We start from the raw sequence: 18,220 nt of genomic DNA, 5'->3' as shown, positions 1-18,220 counted from the left end.
GTTCCTCTTTCAAAATGAATGTGCTGTCAATGTCTTCTAAAACAGACTCGAATTTCCACATTTCAGCTCTCCAACGGCAGCCATGTTTGTTGAAAACGAATTCACCCCAAAAGCTCTTTGGTGACGTGGTTGATTACGTTAGGGTTGATCATCTGTCCATCATCGTATAAAGCCCGCCCTGATAATTTGATTGGTCTATCTATCTCCTCACAGATTTTTGTGAGGAGATAATTTCTCCCCAACGGAGCGACACCAGACCGAACTTCCCGACCAAATAATTTGTGGGCGTGGCTAAGTTCGTCTGGCATCCAGGCTACATGAACCCAGTGAATCCGATTGACTCAGCTGTAGTACATCCCCCACGCCTGTTGGTGGCGCTTTGGTGCTACAGACAACTGAAGAAAACGGAGAAGAAGACAGGAGCATGCTATGAAAGTAACATATGACAGTAGTTGAGCTCCAACTAGCAACGTTTAGCTTAGCCGCATAGCCTACATTTAATCTGCACAGTAACACATTATGGTGGTTTATAAAATCAGTGGTAAGAGTAGACTGTAGGTTAAGCGAAAAATAATTATATTTGTTATTGATAATAAAGAGTTTAGAACAGAGCAACAAAGCAATGTGCAACATGACATGTCTGAGTTGTTTAAATGCCTGTGCTTTATGGAGATGCTGAGCTTGAGCAGGAGAGACCACAATGCAAGTGCTGTGGATCCTGGATGTTTCATGGTTTACAATTGCTTCCAATTTCATGGTTTTATTACTAACAACAAATGTAGGCTATTGTTGAGGGCTTTGTCCTTCACGTACTGTAGGCTACCTCTGAAGTAACGTTAACGCTAGCTAGTAGCTATCGCTATCGTTGTCTGACAGGACTAAAGCTAACGTAACATTCATCTGTTTTGAAACTTCCGTCTATAATAAAAAATCTTTTCACGTCAGATTTGCTCATATAGGCTATTGCTGACACTTTTAAAAACAGTTTTTTGAAAAATGGTCTGATGCAAATAGATTAAACAGTGATAGATTAAAGTGTGGCTTGTTAATGTCATCCCTTTCCTAACAACAGATAGATAGATACATTTGTATTAATCCGGTTAGGGAAATTCACGTGGAAAAGGAGCAAGGTAATAGGAAGAATATTTTTTTTTAAACTGGAGAGCTGTTATAACTGGCTGCCAAACTCACTGCGCCATGGCAAACTATTCCGTTATTAAATAATGCTGGTTGTGTCCGTTGTTCTGGCTGGTCTAATGAGGCGATCACGTGGGGCAATCCGATTAGGTATGCGGATAGCGTGCAGACGAACACCAACAGCAATCGGATTTCGAGGTTACTCACTTTGGACCCCCGATTCGAGGGTGTGCGGATACAGTGCGTTCGTCTGCACGATAGGGCTATCCGGAGTCGGGGTTCACCGGGTTCAGACAAACTAGAGTCCGTCTGGCCTTAGGAGGGGGGGGGGAGAGAGAGGAAGATAAGGGCTGAAGGAGAGAGAGTGGAAAAAGAAAGGGAATGGGTGATAGGGAGATGTAGAGAACCAAAGACTGAAGATGAGAGAAAAAAAACCAGCGGTGAGAGATGGGGGAAAAAAGAAAGAGGGAGAAAGACAGATTCTTACAAATACAGAGAGAGGAAGGGAAGAGCCTGAGAAAGACAGACATGGGAAGAGAGAGATCGAGTGTGTGTGAGGCCCTGTTCACACCTGCCATCAACATGCATCTTGTATGTCAGTTCACACCTGGAATTAGAATGTGTCTCCAGTTGCCACTTGTGATCGGATCTCGCTTCCCGATCCATGCAAATAAACACGTACATATCATTTCTGTTCGCAAAGACCAAATGCATAGTTGTGTTTAACCATCTGGAGGCAGCAATGCACTTTCCATGCCTAGCCTGCTAGAAATTAAAAGAAGGAGAAGAAATCTAAACACTACAGACTGAGTCTAATCCTTGGTGTGTTCCAGGCAAACCAAACCGCCTAAGAGGTTTGACGCTCTAGTGTTAAATCTCTATGGGCTTTTCAAAATGGAAAAAAAGAACAAAGTTTTTCAAATATGCTGCCGTTGGCGCACGAATGAGTGCGTACTTCTGACTACGCAGAGGATGTCAGTTGAATAGGTGGTCCTTCAATGTGTCTCAGGACACATTTGCGTACACACTGCTAAAAGAATGTGGCTATATACGGCTCAGACCATCTCCGCAATGTGGTCTGAACGATCAGATCTCAATGCATCTTGGGTGCATTCATACCTGTACTTAGAGATGTTCACTTGTGAGCAGATACAACCAAGACGCATATTAACGCAATGCCAGGTGTGCACAGGGCCTGAGACAAAGGGCTATGATGTGCCTAACCGACTACACTGCCTCTGCATTAGTATGACACAGAGAAATAAAGAGAGAGAGAAAAGAATAGAGAGAGAGACATAGAAAGAAAGACTGCATGTGTGTGAAAGATGGAGAGAGCTGTGATGTGCCTAACTCACCGCCCCGTATCTGCGTTTGTGTGTTTTCAGTGGAGACCTGAGAAGCCTCCCTCCTTTGCTCTTGCGTGCGGCTGGACTACCATGAGCAATTCTACTCCTTCCACAGGTAACCCAAACCACACCTGGAACACGAGCTTCATTCCTCAGGTGGAATGACACTCCGCTAGCCTGCCCTCCCGCTCAGTCGAAAACTCTAGCGGCCATTTACTCTGGTACACACTTCTAGATGGAACGAGCGAACTGGAGGTCCGTCGTAGTTCTGTTACCAAATGCTTTAGGTCTTTAGGGTTCTAGAGGCTGTGGAGTCTGTAGTGGTCCTAGACCAGAGATTAATGAGGAGGGAGAAAGGGATGTCCATTCAGCTAGCCTGCCCTCCCGCCTAGACGCTAGAGACTTTAGCCATTAATGGCAAAGTCCACATGGCAAACTGTAACGATAGCGTCTTGAAGCGTGACTAGGCATCGCTTTTGAAGCAATTTTGTGAATGATAGGAACATTGACAGCCAATCAGAATTCATCGATTCTGGACAACAGCAGCTGGAGCTCACGCTCATCATCATTATAGTTATCGTTAGCAGTGCGGGCATTTACCCAATGCTTCAGGAGTCTGTAGTGTTCCCAGACCAGAGACTCGTAAAGAGGGAGAAAATAATGGCTATTGTAGTTGATGCAGGGTCTGATTGGGTCGAGCAAAAGTCATTGTTCACCCAGCCCAGCCTGAGGGAAAGGAAATGTTATAAGGCAGGAAATGATGGAGCGAGAGGGGGGCGGGGGGTGGGGATATGACGACCCCATCACTCAGGGTCAAGTAGCAAAAATGAGTTTATCCTCCTTGTCTCTCTGTCTCTCCTCCTCTATACCTGAGTGCCTCTCTCTCTCTCTCTCTCTCTCTCTGTATATATATCTGTATATTTGTGTTTGTCTGTCTCCCTCTAATTCTGTCTGTCTGTCTGTCTGTCAGCCTTTGGACACTCACCAAACAGCAGGGATCATCTGAAATAACTAGTATGTGAGAGCTGAGAATTTGTGGTGTGAATGCCATCATCCGCCATCTGGATTTTTCACAGAAGTCTATCCGGTGTTAATCTATCACCAGTGTCAGAGGTCACTCTTCCTTCATACAGTAATTGTGTGTGTGAGTGTGTGTGTGTATAGAATAGAATAGCCTTTATTGTCATTGTATTCACATACAACGAAATTTGGATGTGTGTGTGTATATGTGTGTGCGTGCCATAGAAATATGCGTTCCGGTAGCGTGTGTGTTTTAGCTGCATTTCAGTATTTCATTCATATCAGTAAGTGAAGGTGAAAAAATGACTCACTGAATGTAGAGATCTGGTTTAGAAGAGCACAGTACAGGGGTGCAAACTCGTCACCTTTCGGCGAAATTCGCCGTTTTTGATCCAAAATAGGTAATTTGTGTGATTCGTGTAGATCTGCAATAAACATATTTTTAGCGGAGGGGGGGGGGTCCTCAAAGTAATATGCGAACGCAAGCTGTCATGAATATTTTTCAAGCTTGTTCGTTTGGCCAATCCCATGTCACCATGACAGGCACGTTTTTTATTTCGGGTCTTCTGCCTCGATGCCGTAATAGACAGGTGTATTACAAGACATGTCTTTCGGGTGAAAGCGTTGGTTTCGAGCGGCCTTTTTAATATGGCATTTACGGTAACGTGTGACGTTGGTACGCTGCAAGAACGTTATACTATCTAACGTAGGCTAACGTGCTAATGTCAGACAGTTGTCTGACACGCCTCGCAAATCACATAAACTATTTTTGCTGGTTACAATAACGGTGTTATCGGATAGTACAGTGTCTTTTTCTCGGTAACTTTTGAAAAATCTAAGCGTGAAAACGCCGAAAAATTTACATTTACTTAAAAGACATGGCCGTCAGCCGAGTTTGGTCCGGAGTTTAGCTGCTAAAGTTATCTTCTGTCCTGTCGTTTGAAGCAAACCTTTTAGCTCTGGCATTGGTCTCCCATTATGTATTTATCTATTTCTTCACTGGATCGGAAGTCCATTTTCCAGGCTATCGCACGCCCCCTTCATTGAGGCAGAGGTTAGGTTTGCCTCCCCTATGTGCTTTTTCACTGGGGTTTTATGACAGATCAGCAAGACTGAATAGCTTCTTCACATACGTGAAATACATATTACATTACCTATTATATGGATACAAACGACATATAATAAAAGTGTTTACAAATATTTCAGTGATGACAGACGATGAGAAAGCAAAAGTCATGCGCTCAACCCAGTGTGTGAGGGATTGCACAATCTGAGATGAGGCGCAGCTCGTCGCTGCCTCACCTCGCGAGTCGCCTCTCTGTTTAAACAGGACATGGTCAAATTCAGCGATTTTGATTATAAAAATGATCGGAATCATACAAAAATGTAATTTAAAGCAAAGATCAGTAGATACATATTAATATTTATCTCATCATTATTTGTTTTTTACTTTTCATGATGACTTTTACTTTTCATGAGGTATGTGTATGACCCGTTTTCTACTGCCGGGCGCTTCACTGCAACTGAACAAACTTACCACTCTCCTATTTCAGTTTGGTTTCAGAATGAGAGAATTTTAGGAGGAGGATGCCATTACTGTGGCTCAACTAGGAGTCAGGTGCAAATGGGCCTTGTCCTGACAAGCTAGACTCAAAGAGTAATGTAAAGGGAAAAGAATATGTGTTCCCACTGTCACAGTTTTTCAAGAACACGGAGAAGCTAGGCCATGCCTGATGCAGCCTCTATTGATTTTCTGCTCCTATAGTTGGCCCTTGTTTGGCTTAATACCTGATGGAGATCTGTGACGTAATGTGCTTTGGTGAAGTGGACTGGAGTGGGTGGTCGGGAGGGTATTGGGGTGGGTGGTTGGGTTGGCCTGTGCCCGTGCAACATTCAACACAGGAATGTTTATGATGAAACTGTTACTAGAGCACAAAATTGTTTACAACAGCACAACGTTTTTCATAGATCTAGCCTCATCATTTTGTTGTCAAAGTGCACCAGATTGATGCATTGAGTTTTAAAATGTGCAAAATGTTCTTATAAAATATATTCCCCGGGGAGCATGCCCCGGACCCTCCTAGGGGGTTCGCATTGTTGTCACCTTTTTCATCCCTGATGAGTTTGCACCCCTGACAGTAGGTGAGCAGTTATAAATATAGATTAATGTGTGCTGTCATCACTTACTACTTAATGGAGTATGACTCACAACAAGTGATTTTTTTTTTTTTTTCAATAGCATCTTCAACATCCCGTTCCAGTCTTTATTTTTACTGTGTTATCAGCGGGCAGCATTTGCTGCTATTCATAAAGCCCTTTGGAGATTTTAGGAGGGGTGGCATTTTGACACCCAGACTTTGTGTGTCCACATCCTTTTATTTCCCAACATGCAGTTGTAATTAGGTGCAGAGTTAAGGTCAGGGGGGTATTCCAAGTACGTGGTTTAGTGACAAGCCTCACTCTCCTATCAAAACAAAGCCATAAGGCTCCTCTATTAGGAGGTTTACCACCTACTCTGAGTCACCCAGGTTTGTCACTACACCACGTACTTCAACCTACTTTTCATACTACTTTTGTCGGTTGTTTAAAAAAACAGCCTCTACTATTTCACATTAGTGCCCGGATATGGCACAGATGCGGTCAGCCATTTTCTTGGCTAGTTATGGCCTTGCATATGTTCTAACTCTTAATGTGATACATTTTGCTTGCACAGCTGAGGCAGGAAATCCTGTTTTAGAAGAACCCAGGGCACTTCTCTAGAATTACCCTTCTCTCTACGTTATGCTACTGTACACAGTAGTGACTGTTTAAACACGGGTGCTGTGTATGCTACGTATATACTTGTATGGCTGGAGGCGGTCGTAGGGAAGCTGTTCCTGAGACAAATGCAGACAGTCTCACAGACTGTTCCCAAACTCACACAAAACATCTAAGGTCAATATTTTCATTGCCAGTCCATCGGCACTAAAAGCTGGGGCGAAACCGCACCAACACGGACGGCTGACTGCTGTTGTCTCTAATCGAGCCTTTCAGTTGGATACGTTAGTGATAAGGATCTGTGATTCAAAAACCAGACATGCACCTCCCCACCCCCCACATGCACAGCACACATCCACCCCCAGAACATCCATCTGTCTCGATAAACATTTCTCATCACTCACGGTATGGGTTGGACATGTTGCGCTGCAAAAAGATGTTAGTTCTGAACAAGACCACCACAGTATCAAATCTAGCCACAGATCTTGTTCTGTGGAAGATCTGTTATATGATGTGCCTTTATTTTGCTATCTTACTTCCTCGCTCTCTCTCACACAAACTCAAAGAGAGAGAGAGATAGATAGTGAGAGACACTGTGCATTGCATGCATCTTTCAGAAATGAAGCTTCATTTCCACCAACTAGAGAAGGTGCACTGTATTCTGGCTATGTAGATGGTCATCTTGTCTTCATAACCCAGGGTAATTTCCCCAGAAAAGTAAATGTCTTTCTGCAGGGGAAGATAGATTCATGAACTCCACAAATCAAACGTTTGTGTGTTCGTTTTTTTCCATTTAAAAGTTTTGTAACAGGGTTGGGTGATAAAGATTAACGTCTCCTAGTTGTAAATAATGGTATTGTTAGTGTGCAATCAAGTGCGGAAAACCATCATGGTTTTTCTTTTTTTTCCAGCAATCTCTGGTCTATGTAGATAAGCCATGTTACCAGAAGTGCTTCATTTACCAGGCTGTAACAGATATGTTCTAAAAACATATCTCATGGTCAGAGCTTCAAATCAGTGGAGAAGATATCGCTATCCTGTTGCAGTTGATAAGGTCATTTATTTACACATGGAAATGTGTGATTACACACCTGTTACCTTTGTTGGGCTTAATGTCAGACACCAGGTCAGATGTGTTATCCAAGGGACGGTCTCGTTTCCCCTTTCTGAGCTCCGACGGCTTGGGCACACGTTGGCGATGTATTCACTGCGGTGTGCTTTGTGTGTTTACTATTAAGCTGTGTAGTAGTATTTTGGCTGAGAGCTTGTAGTCTTATACTGAGTGGGGATTAGGCATACTGTGCTTCAGCTTGTTTTGAAAAACCAGGACGCATTCTTATGCGAAGTGTCTCTGTGTATGTGTGTTAGTCTGTGTATGTGCAGTTCAAATGTCTAAACATTCAAATGTGGAGAATCACACAGATCCAAAAGCCCTCCTCTAACACATCCCCAAGCCTGGCATTAGCACCAAGGCTAGCAGACACCTCGACTGCCGACCAGAACTCTAGCCCTAATGGAGGTTAAGAACATAAAAATTAGCCTTCAGTGCTTTAAACATAGTCAACAGTTTGTAGTCCGTCTTTACCCCATTTTTAAACAGAAATACACCCTGTGTGTGTGTGTGTGTGTGTGTGTGTGTGTGTGTGTGTGTGTGTGTGTGCGAAAGCTTGAAGGCTCTGTCTCACTGTCGCTCCGCCATGGCAAGTGAGCATCTGCCGGGACCACACCGCCTTCTCCTCCATGGCAACATGCCGGCATTTCTGCCCCGTCAAACTCCTCACACACACGGCTGACAGTTGGGAGTGGAAAAAAAACAACCTAGAGCAGAGGCGAGGAGGGAGAACCCAGCAGACATGTTTCACTGCATCAGACGAAGCCAGGGTTTGTTTATTAGTGTGTGTGTGTGTGTGCGTGCTTGCGTTCATCGATGTGTGCGTGTGCGTGTATCTAAGCCAGGTGGAGGAGAGGTGCCAGGATAGGAATCCCAGAAATGTGAGATTGTTGGTAAGGAGTAATAAAACATGAGCGATGAACGCCAACATTCCGGGGATTCCTCGCCACCCCACCGTTACCAGCTCAGCCACCAATCCTGCCTCACACACACACACACACACACCTTTGTGCCAAAGCCTGACTGACTGTCACTGCAAGTAGGTGCCAGGGTTTCCTGGCGCCACCTCCTCCCTTTTCCTCAAAGTTTAGGGTCAGACACCTGTAAACTTTCAGACCATCAAAGACTCACAGACTAATAAGAAATTTGTGTTGAGCCCATTGTCATTCTCAGCAGTGACGACCACCAACTAGTTGCGTTGTGTGCTGTTCATGCAGTGAAGTTGCTGCGATGTTAGGGAGTCTCCACCTGCCAGTTATCTCCGCTACATTAAATGTTTTCATTTAACAGAGGCTTTTATCCAAATCAAGTCACAGCGTAGTACACGTTAAGGGTTTTTTTCCCGTAAGTAAAGTGGTTAGCACCTTGCTCTACCAGTTGGGATTGGTATGGTTAGCACTTTGCTCTACCAGTTGGGATTGGTATGGTTAGCACTTTGCTCTACCAGTTGGGATTGGTGTGGTTAGTACTTTGCTCTACCACTTGGAATACAGGAACATAGGAAATGGGGAACACAGCTTTGTGTGGTGTTGTGGCAGTGAAGTGGCTGTGATGTTAGGTGCTGTCTCCACCTGCCAGTTATGTGAGCTCACTGGCTTGTGTTGAGCCAGACTGTAATTATTTAATGATGTGATGGAGCAGAATTAACCGGCTTATCATTAAGCTCTTTTCGATGGCTGTGTCACAAGGTGATGCTCTTCATTCTCTCCCCGTCTCTCTATCTTCCTCTCTTCTCTCTCCATTTCATTGCCTCTCTTTCTGTTATTTTTCCATCTCTCTCTCTCTCTCTCTCTCTCTCTCTGTGTGACCAGTCTTGGCATCTTGGCATTGACATCTTTATTTCATTTTTATGCCCTGTCCTTCAAAAACACACAAAAAATGCTAACGCTGCTACTCTGGCCTGCTTTCCTCTTGAGGGAGGGAGGGGAAAAAAGCCATAAATTCACCAACCCAAGTAAACCATTGCACTCCCAAGCCTCCCAAGTCCCACAATCCCTGTCAATCTGTATCTGTCAATATGTGTGGCTCCCTCTCCAGCAGAGAGTCGCTATTCGCTCAGGCGGCTCCAGATCCAGGCATTTGGTCCCCCACATGCTACAGTTAGCATCTCGCTCACATAAGGTTGCTAACTCAATACACAACACAAAGCCATGTAGCTTTGGCAGTGTTTGCTAAGTGATTATGTTCAGATAAAGAAGAGAGCCATGTTTATCATATGGATCAGGCCACCAAAAAAAGAAGGCTTGGAAGGTTTGGAGGTTAAAGCGAGGTCCATTGGTTTTCGTCGGCAGAATGCGCTGGCGTGTGTGTGTGATTCAAAGGGGATGGCAGGCCTGGCTAATCTCATTAAACACACAATAAGATTTGTTAGCGGCACAATGAGACGAATTGCCTTCTCGCAGCCAGATGCTTTGATGGTTGGTGCGCGCGTCGCCATGGCAACGACGGGTCACTGGGAGAGGAACTGGCCAATCGCAGCCACTCCTTTGCTTGCTGACCGATATGTGGCAAGGTGCCTGTCTCTAGGAGACCCACAGGCTTGTCCAGCCCCTGTGAAATGTTGCGGTCAGTCCTCTCTGGACAACAAGATGGCAGAAGTCTGCTAAGGACACATGAATATTTAAATGTGTTTTGAAATACCATACAGTGTCTGTACACTTGTATCTGTTCTCTGAATAATACACAAAAATCCATATCTGTCCAGACTCGGCAAAACTTCCTTAACACTTTTCTTATCTGTCTGTGTATCTCTCTCTCTCTCTCTCTCTCCCCCTTTCCTCTGTTGGAGACAGAACAGCAGGAAACCTAGGCGGCAGCCAGTGCTCCTAGAGGGATAATCTAGTTTGTCCTCTCACCTTGTTATCGCCCCGCATGTGGTCTGTTCGTTTGGTAGCCGCTACATTTGCCTAGTCTTCTCCTTAGCTCAAGGTCTAATTTAGGCTTGTTTTTTATTTTTATTTAGTCTAACCTTAAGTCTTAATCAGCTCCGTGGGCACTGAGACATAATCATATTTGCGTTTGTGTGTGTGTGTGTTGTGGCCGTCGCAGTAATTTATCCATCGTCCCCAAGCCTGCCGCCTCAGCTCAGAGAGGGAGGGGACAACCAAGCAGCCCGGGGGGGGGGGGGGGGGGGGGGGGGGGGGGGGGGTGTGTTTAGGGGGTGATACTACAGGGAGGGAACGTTAGACCCAATAAAAGCCCTTATTCGTTTTCTGAGTGTTATAGTGTGCTTACAGACTCCCCATCAGACTGCCACTGGTGTACAAGATGAAACACTACAGGATACAGACCATATTTAGCCTACCGTATGTGTGTGTTTGTGTGTATGTGAGTGTGTGTGTGTGATGTGTGCGTTTTTATGTGGTACATGCATTCACTTGCACACTATGTTGTGTCCATGTGTGCATTTATGGTTGAATTTATACATTAAAGCAGGCTATGACCACATGTAACATTCTCTCTGTGTGTGTTTGTGTGTGTGTGCTTGTGTAACTTGTGTTCTCACTCACATCTGGTTAAAATCTGCTCTAATGTTGTGTGTGTGTGTGTGTGTGTGTGTGTGTGTGTGTGTGTGTGTGTGTGTGTGTGTGTGTGTGTGTGTGTGTGTGTGTGTGTGTGTGTGTGTGTGTGTTTTGTACACTCACTCACACACATGGTCCAGGCTTGTTCTGAAACTCTCTCATCAGTTCCCATACAAAAGCCCCTGGGCGTTGGCCCCTCCCATGTGGTGATGTCATGGAAGAAACCGGGCGGGCGGAGGTGGGGGGGAAGAGTTATGGGTGGGTGGAGGAGCTGCTGGTGGCAGTAACAGCAGCAGGAGTAAGTAGGAGTAGGAAGAGTAAGAGGAGGAGCAGCAGGAGTAGGAGTATAAGGGAGGAGCAGCAGCAGGTGGAAGAGCAACAGGAGTAAGATTAGGAACAGGAGCAGCAGGAGTAGGAGGAGCAGCAGGAGTAAGAGGAGGAGCAGGAGGGAGAGGAAGAGGAGGAGCAGATAAAGTAGCGCTGCTCGTGGGATCTGCGTGTCTCCAATTTGGAATTTTCCTGTTTGTCCAGAGCGCGGCCCCGCCCCAATGGAAGGCATTCCCTCTGCCCCTGTGCCGCGCCATCCGGGCACTGTGCTGGCGTCGCCACGCAAAAGGCAGAGTGACAGGGGGGCCCACTAGTGAGAAAAAATGTGTCAGGTGTACACGAAGGGACATAGAGGAATTTGAAATGGTGGAGGGACAGTAAATGTGTTCATGGCCTTGGGTTTTTTTTTTTTTCTTTGAGTACCTTTGACACTGAAGGGACACTGTGTTGACCTGGAGTCCTAAGTTAAGATCCTCTAAGATGGCTCCTCACTCTAGGTGTAGCGCTGATCCACACCAGATCCTCTGCAGATTCTGCATTTCCCTGCGGCAGAGCTCTCTTGCATCTAAACATTTACTGGTGCACAAATGGGGAATAACACAAATCAGCATTACTATAGTACAGGCAAGGCAAGTGCAGAAACCTACAAACTGGGGAGCCAAAAATCTTATGGCGTAGCATCATTATGCATCTGTACTTACCAGTGCTCATCATGGAGCCTTAGGTCCACCACATGTGCCAGATCACCAGTGTGTCCCTGGCATTGTTGCTCTTCCAGCTCTGTGCTGGCGCTGCGTGGCAGTGTGGAGGCCTGGGCCCCAGGCGAGTCTTTCCCTGCTGTGAGTGCGGGGAGACAGGCCAGCCCAGGGTCTGGAGTCCCTGCTGTTAATGAGAGGCAGTGTAGGTGTGACATGGAGCAGGTGAATAGAATAGAGCTGGCCTTTACAAGAGAGGTGCTATGACAGTGAGAAAAAGAAATGGGAGAAGGGGTGGGGGAGGGAGGAGAAGAAAGAAAGAAAAGGGGGAAAGCGACAGAAAAAGAGACAAAGAAGGAGAAAGAGTGACGGATAGAGGAAAGGGAAGAAAGAGTGAGAGAGAAAGTGAGATGGAGAGGAGGGAAAGAGAGAGGGAGGAAGAGAGGGGGTTGTTGCGTTTACTGTGGCGGGGCGTCCTGCTGACAGCAGCACTTTCTTTTGTGTGTTTTTTGTTCCGTCTCTGCTACCTCTTCTCGCCTCGCAGGATTAACTCTGAAGGGTAGCCTGTGTGTGTGTGTGTGTGTGTGTGTGTGTGTGTGTGTGTGTGTGTGTGTGTGTGTGTGTGTGTGTGTGTGTGTGTGTGTGTGTGTGTGTGTGTGTGTGTGTGTGTTTTGGTCCTTGAGTCTCTCTCTCTCTCTCTCACACACACACACACACACACACACACACACACACACAATCTTATAGTTTGGACCTTGAGTTTCCATGGCGCGCACACACACACACACATACTCACATTCGGCACGGTCACCCAGATCCATGGAAGGGACTCAGGGTCCCTGAGCTCAGCAAACACAGGCAGCCATTACTGCTGGAGGTGTTACCCCCACCACAGCCCGCTCTGACCCAGATATGGTGCCGCTGTGTGGGATAACAGGGCTAGGGTGTTACAGAGAGGATAGCTGTAGTGGTTACGTCTCAGAACATTTAACTTTAACAACTTTAACCCATTGGCAGGAAAAATGGCTGTCTGACCATTAGACTACCATAGCGCCCAATAGGCTATATAGCCTCTGAATATACTGCCCATTTTACAAAGTCACGCAATTGACTTATTTTTTTTTTAAGATAAATATCTGGTCCTCACAACCTTTCAGGGATTTTATTTTGAGGTTCCACATATAGTTCCTGACCTCTAGTATCCAGATTTTGCTATTATAGGCAGGTTTTATAAAAGCCTGAAGGGTTTCGTAGGGCTGCAATGACTGAATGAATGAACTCAATGAGCCGCAGGTGAATCCACTGATTCCGTCTTTGAGGATCTGTAGGAAAACAACTTGCCGTTGTCATTCAGATGTAAATTTTTGCATTCCGGGGCTCAAGAATTGTCTACCATCTTGATGATACAATCTTACTTCTTACTAGTTATCTATTTGAACTCTAGCTGACAAACTGGCGCCCACTGAACTTGTTCCTGCCAATATGGCCCTGATATGGTTTGTGACGTCAACCGCTACAGTTCTACACCACCCCCTCCCAGCCCTCCACTTCCCTTACTGGCCTTTTTATCAGTTTCTCGATCATGTCTCTCTTCCCTGTCTGTTCTCCATTCTTCTGTGACTATCTGTCTCTTCTGTCACCATCTTGGCTGTCTCCTCATTTCTTGTATATCACCCCTTTCTGTCTATTCTCGCTGCTTCCTCTCTCTCTCTCTCTCTCCCTCTTTCCTCTCCTCCTTCTCTATCATGGCTTTGCTGTCTCTTCTCCCTGCTAATATATATCTCACTGTCTGTCCATTCTCTTTTAACCTCCATTGTAAATATATAAATAATATATACCCAGTGGCTTATGTATGCTGTACGCGCAGCAGATCATATCTACCATAGAGGGGGCGAGAGCAGGAAGCAGTGAGCCGACTCGTGAGCCTCCTGTAGTCGTCCCACGCATCAGTCCCTGTTTCTCACACCGCCCACTCCCCAGGCCCGTCACTGAGCACTTGACCTTGTAAAAGAGTCCGCGCTCGAGACGGGAACATCACACAGCCGAGAAAAGCACACACAATGGAGCCAGTGTGTTTGTGCCTGAGCCCAAATCGGCATCGGCAGGCCAGCGGGCATCCTTAGGGACTGTGTGGGCAAGGCCTGGAGTCTTAGAAACGTGCCACCCAGACACACTTGCACACAAACACGCACGCACTCACACGCACTCACACACACACACACACACACACACACACACACACACACACACACACACACACACACACACACACACACACACACACACATTTGCATGCAATGGAACGTGCACACACACAAAAACATTCAGACACACAAACACTTCACACATGCATACGTATGCCACACAGACACCCCACCACACACACACACACACACACACACACACTCAAATGTATGCACATACAAAGACCCAGCACACAAGCTCGGACACATCCACACAGACACACCTCTAGTCTCGCCAGTCGCTCCAAACGCTGTCACCAGTCTGTGATATTGCCCAGGAGACAGCAGAGTGCCAGGCCAGACCAGCCCAGTGGGCAGCATTTGGAGACTTCCAGACCGCCTCCTAATCCTCTAAGAGGGTTCTCTCTCCCTCTCTCTCTCTCTTTCTTTGTCTCTGTCTGTGTGTGTGTGGGGGGGGGGGGGGGGGGGGGGGCGTGATGTGTAGTCAGGTTTGGTTTCTCTGAATCTGGTCCTCTACTGATGCGCCACATGTACATATGCTAACAATATGAGGTCATTCTTGCTGGCATTTTTAATTAATGATGTTTACACTGGGGATAGCAATCCTGATTGATACTGGCATTTGGCAAGATTGTCTAAATGTATATGGATAGGGTTTTTTTTTTTTTTTACCCTTTCCCATTACAATTCAATCTCCCACCCACTCTCACTCTATCTCCCTCTCTCTTCTCGTGCTTATTATATCTGTGCACAGTGTGTGCTTATTGTAAACAGACTAATTGCATCATGAGATTTTCTACAACATGGCGCGTGGGTGTAGTATAATGTACAGTTAATGCTGTGAGGGAGACAGTGGACATATGGTAATGTTTCACAATGGAACAATAGAGTAATGGAACAATAGTTACCTTATCTTAAAAATGGTGACTTCAAAGCCTTGTCTCAGATGTGTGATGTACTGATGTCAATAACTGAATGGATGGTCTCTCTCTCTCCATGAGATTTAAGGCTTGGTACTTTTAAATCTAAGGATGTAAGCCTGTACACAAGCTCCTTGTCTTTCTCTCTCTCTCTCTCTCTCTCTCTCTCTTTCAAATAACAGGTTGAGGGACTGATTCTTGTCCTGTCCTATTTCGCTTTGGATGATATTATATACATATATATGTCTTATATATGTTGAAATAACAAGTTGTAATGTATTTTCAATAATCTTTCCCTCTCTCTCTATCTCTCTCTCTCTCCGTGCAGCTAATGGCAACGATAGCAGAAATTTTAAAGGCGTCCGACCCCCCTGTGGCCCCTCCCGCGTGCTTCACCTCCGTAAAGTCCCCATTGAGGTGTCCGAGGCTGAGGTCATCTCGCTAGGAGTCCCTTTCGGCAAAGTCACCAACCTGTTGATGCTCAAAGGCAAAAACCAAGTAGGTGTTCCCACTCGTGTTCACATTCCCATCCAGATTCATATTCACATTCCCATCCACATTCATATCCACATTCCCATCCAGTTCATGTCCACATTCCCATCCAGATTAATATTCACATTCCCATCCAGATTAATATTCACATTCCCATCCAGATTCATATTCCCATTTCCATCCAGGTACATATTCACATTCCCATCCAGATTCATATCCACATTCCCATCCAGATTCATATCCACATTCCCATCCAGATTCATATTCCCATTCCCATCCACATTCATATTCACATTCCCATCCAGATTCATGTCCACATTCCCATCCAGATTCATATTCCCGTTCCCATCCAGATTCATATTCACATTCACATCTAGATTCATATCCACATTCCCATCCAGATTAATATTCAGAGCTACTCAAACAGCAAATACAGTAAAGCATCAGATGATTTACTAAATGAATGAATGAATAAATGACCACATGTAGCATTTTCTTTGACCAGCATTGGGTACCCGTTCTCAATGAATGAATGAATGTACTGTATTCTGTTTACTATCTTTCGTGACGCCAAAAGCACTTCAATGACCATACATGACCACCACCCAGAGAATTAGCCAATCAGAACTTTGGGGCAATGTAGGGGGTCTTGATTGTGAACGAGCTCTGAAAGAAACCCACATCCAAGTCATCCATTGGTCATTTTGGGTTTATTTGCGTTGTTGTTGTTGTTCTGCTGTTTTGATGTGTAGGCCTACTACAGTTTATGGTAAACACTATGGACCATGGTATAAGATTGGTATTAGCAAAATATGGCCCTATTTCAGTGGTTTTACTAGTTCATAAAAGGGCCATATCGTTTAATAAAACTGCACAGCCAATTCAAGTCCTGATCATTTTCAAACTCCTCATTTTCAATGGAGCCCAAAAAAAGCAGCCATCGCTGTTTGACTTCAAATAAGGACATCTTTCACGGCACGCTGACTTCATTGAAATTGCTCCATGGACGTTCTGGGGGGGGGGGGGGTTGTGGGGTTGGGTATTTGTTTTAGTCGACATACGCTTCATTACGCTTCCTGGGGAAGATGGCGCAGAAGTGCACGTCTCTGTTCTTTCAAACACATCAAGGTCCTCTTAATAACCACCCCCACCCTGTAGGACGCTGCAGTGGAAGACCACAGTGCCACGTCCCACTTGAGTGCCCTTTCAAATTCAAATGGGTGGAGGGAGAGAGGGAAGGATTGATGGAAGGAAGGAAGAAAAAGAAAGGAAGGGCATACTTAGACAAAGAGGCAAAAGACGGGCACATTTTAAGATGCCCTGAAGCATAAATTTTACAGAGCGATGAGCACGGTTTGATTGGCCATCAAAGTGGAATGAAGACAGGCTTTTTTTCTTTTGGTTCGTTGTTTGTTTGGTTTTGTGTGTGTGTGTGTAGGGGGGGGGGATTGTTTTTTTTTTTTTTTTTTTTTTTTTTTTTTTTTTTTCCCCCCCATCAGGCCCACGTCAATCATTCTCTCACACCTTGCTTGGAGGAGTTTGGAATAATTCCTCTTTGTGCCGTGTGCATTAAAAAGAAGCTCTTCTCCCCTCTCTCCCCCCGCCACGCCAAGATCTTTAGATCTCCCCCATGGGGTGTTCAGAGGCAGCCATTTTAGTCAACTTGAAACAAATCTGACATTTACTTACTCGGAATGCCCAAAAAAAAAGAACTAAGAATTGTTCAGCATTTTTCCGTTTGAATTGCTTTCGCTTTCTAGACAGTTCACCCTTAAAAGGAGAAGCTTCAATGGAGACCTAGGAGTACTTTGCTGAAGCGTCCAGTTTATGCACTTGCAGAAGTCCTGTGCCAGATAACTGTTGCTTTAAGGTTCGACTATAGTATCACTGGTATAGCAAGGGGCTTTAAACACCAACTTCAGGGGTTCAATACCCAGGGAACACATATATTGTACTGTATAGTATGCAAACATTTACTATGTATACCTTTACTCTGTCTCTTTGGGTGAAAGCTAGATGCTAAATGAATAAATATTCAGAGATTCTATCCTTTTGTGGGAGGTCCCATACACAACCTCAATGCCATCCTGTCTGAAACATAGCAACTGTGAAAGTGCCTCTACTGCCATCTCTGTATTCACGCGTATCTTCCACACATCTTTTTTTTGCCGCTGCGTCACTAGGCTTTTATAGAAATGGCTTCCGAAGAGGCGGCCATCACCATGGTCAACTACTACACCACCGCCACGCCCCACGTACGCAACCAGCCCGTCTACATCCAGTACTCCAACCACCGCGAGCTCAAGACCGACAACCTCCCCAACCAAGGGGTAAGTCTAGGCCTGGTAATTTATAGGCATAGGTGCTGGATCAAGAAAGTTATTATGATTATTAATATTTGTATTATTATTATTGGTTTTATATGTATATTTATTAGTATTGCACTCAATAAACCTATATCCACACAAGAGGTGCATTCTACACGGTACAGACAGCATGCGGTGTAATGATAGGCCTCAGATCTATTGGCAGGGCTATGTTAACAAAATAGCAGCATATAGAAAATATTTTATAAGGGGTTAAAAGCTAATTCAGAGATCATGCATACCATAACAACAAGTAGTCAAGGTGTCAACTTAACTCACCCTGCAAACTGAGTTACAGTGAAACTAGAGGGAGGGAGAAACCCA

General features: G+C 45.2%; 1 protein-coding gene across 3 annotated transcripts in view; it reads left to right on the top strand.

Moving 5' to 3' along the window:
* Positions 1-18,220, top strand: part of ptbp3 (polypyrimidine tract binding protein 3) — a 56,817-nt gene that overhangs the window by 26,137 nt on the left and 12,460 nt on the right. For 2 of the 3 annotated variants that reach the window (XM_031578365.2, XM_042709338.1), the window contains exons 2-4: positions 2,523-2,598; positions 15,367-15,536; positions 17,714-17,860. In XM_031578365.2, the coding sequence (XP_031434225.1) occupies positions 2,574-2,598; positions 15,367-15,536; positions 17,714-17,860 (342 nt within the window). In that variant the 5' untranslated portion in view covers positions 2,523-2,573. The remainder of the gene's footprint in view (positions 1-2,522; positions 2,599-15,366; positions 15,537-17,713; positions 17,861-18,220) is intronic. The other variant, XM_042709339.1, reaches the window with a different exon arrangement.

The sequence above is a fragment of the Clupea harengus genome, chromosome 12 (assembly GCF_900700415.2).
Source record: "Clupea harengus chromosome 12, Ch_v2.0.2, whole genome shotgun sequence".
Lineage (NCBI taxonomy): Eukaryota > Metazoa > Chordata > Actinopteri > Clupeiformes > Clupeidae > Clupea > Clupea harengus.
Note: the sequence above shows the minus strand (reverse complement) of the source record. Positions and strands in the feature narration are given on the sequence as shown.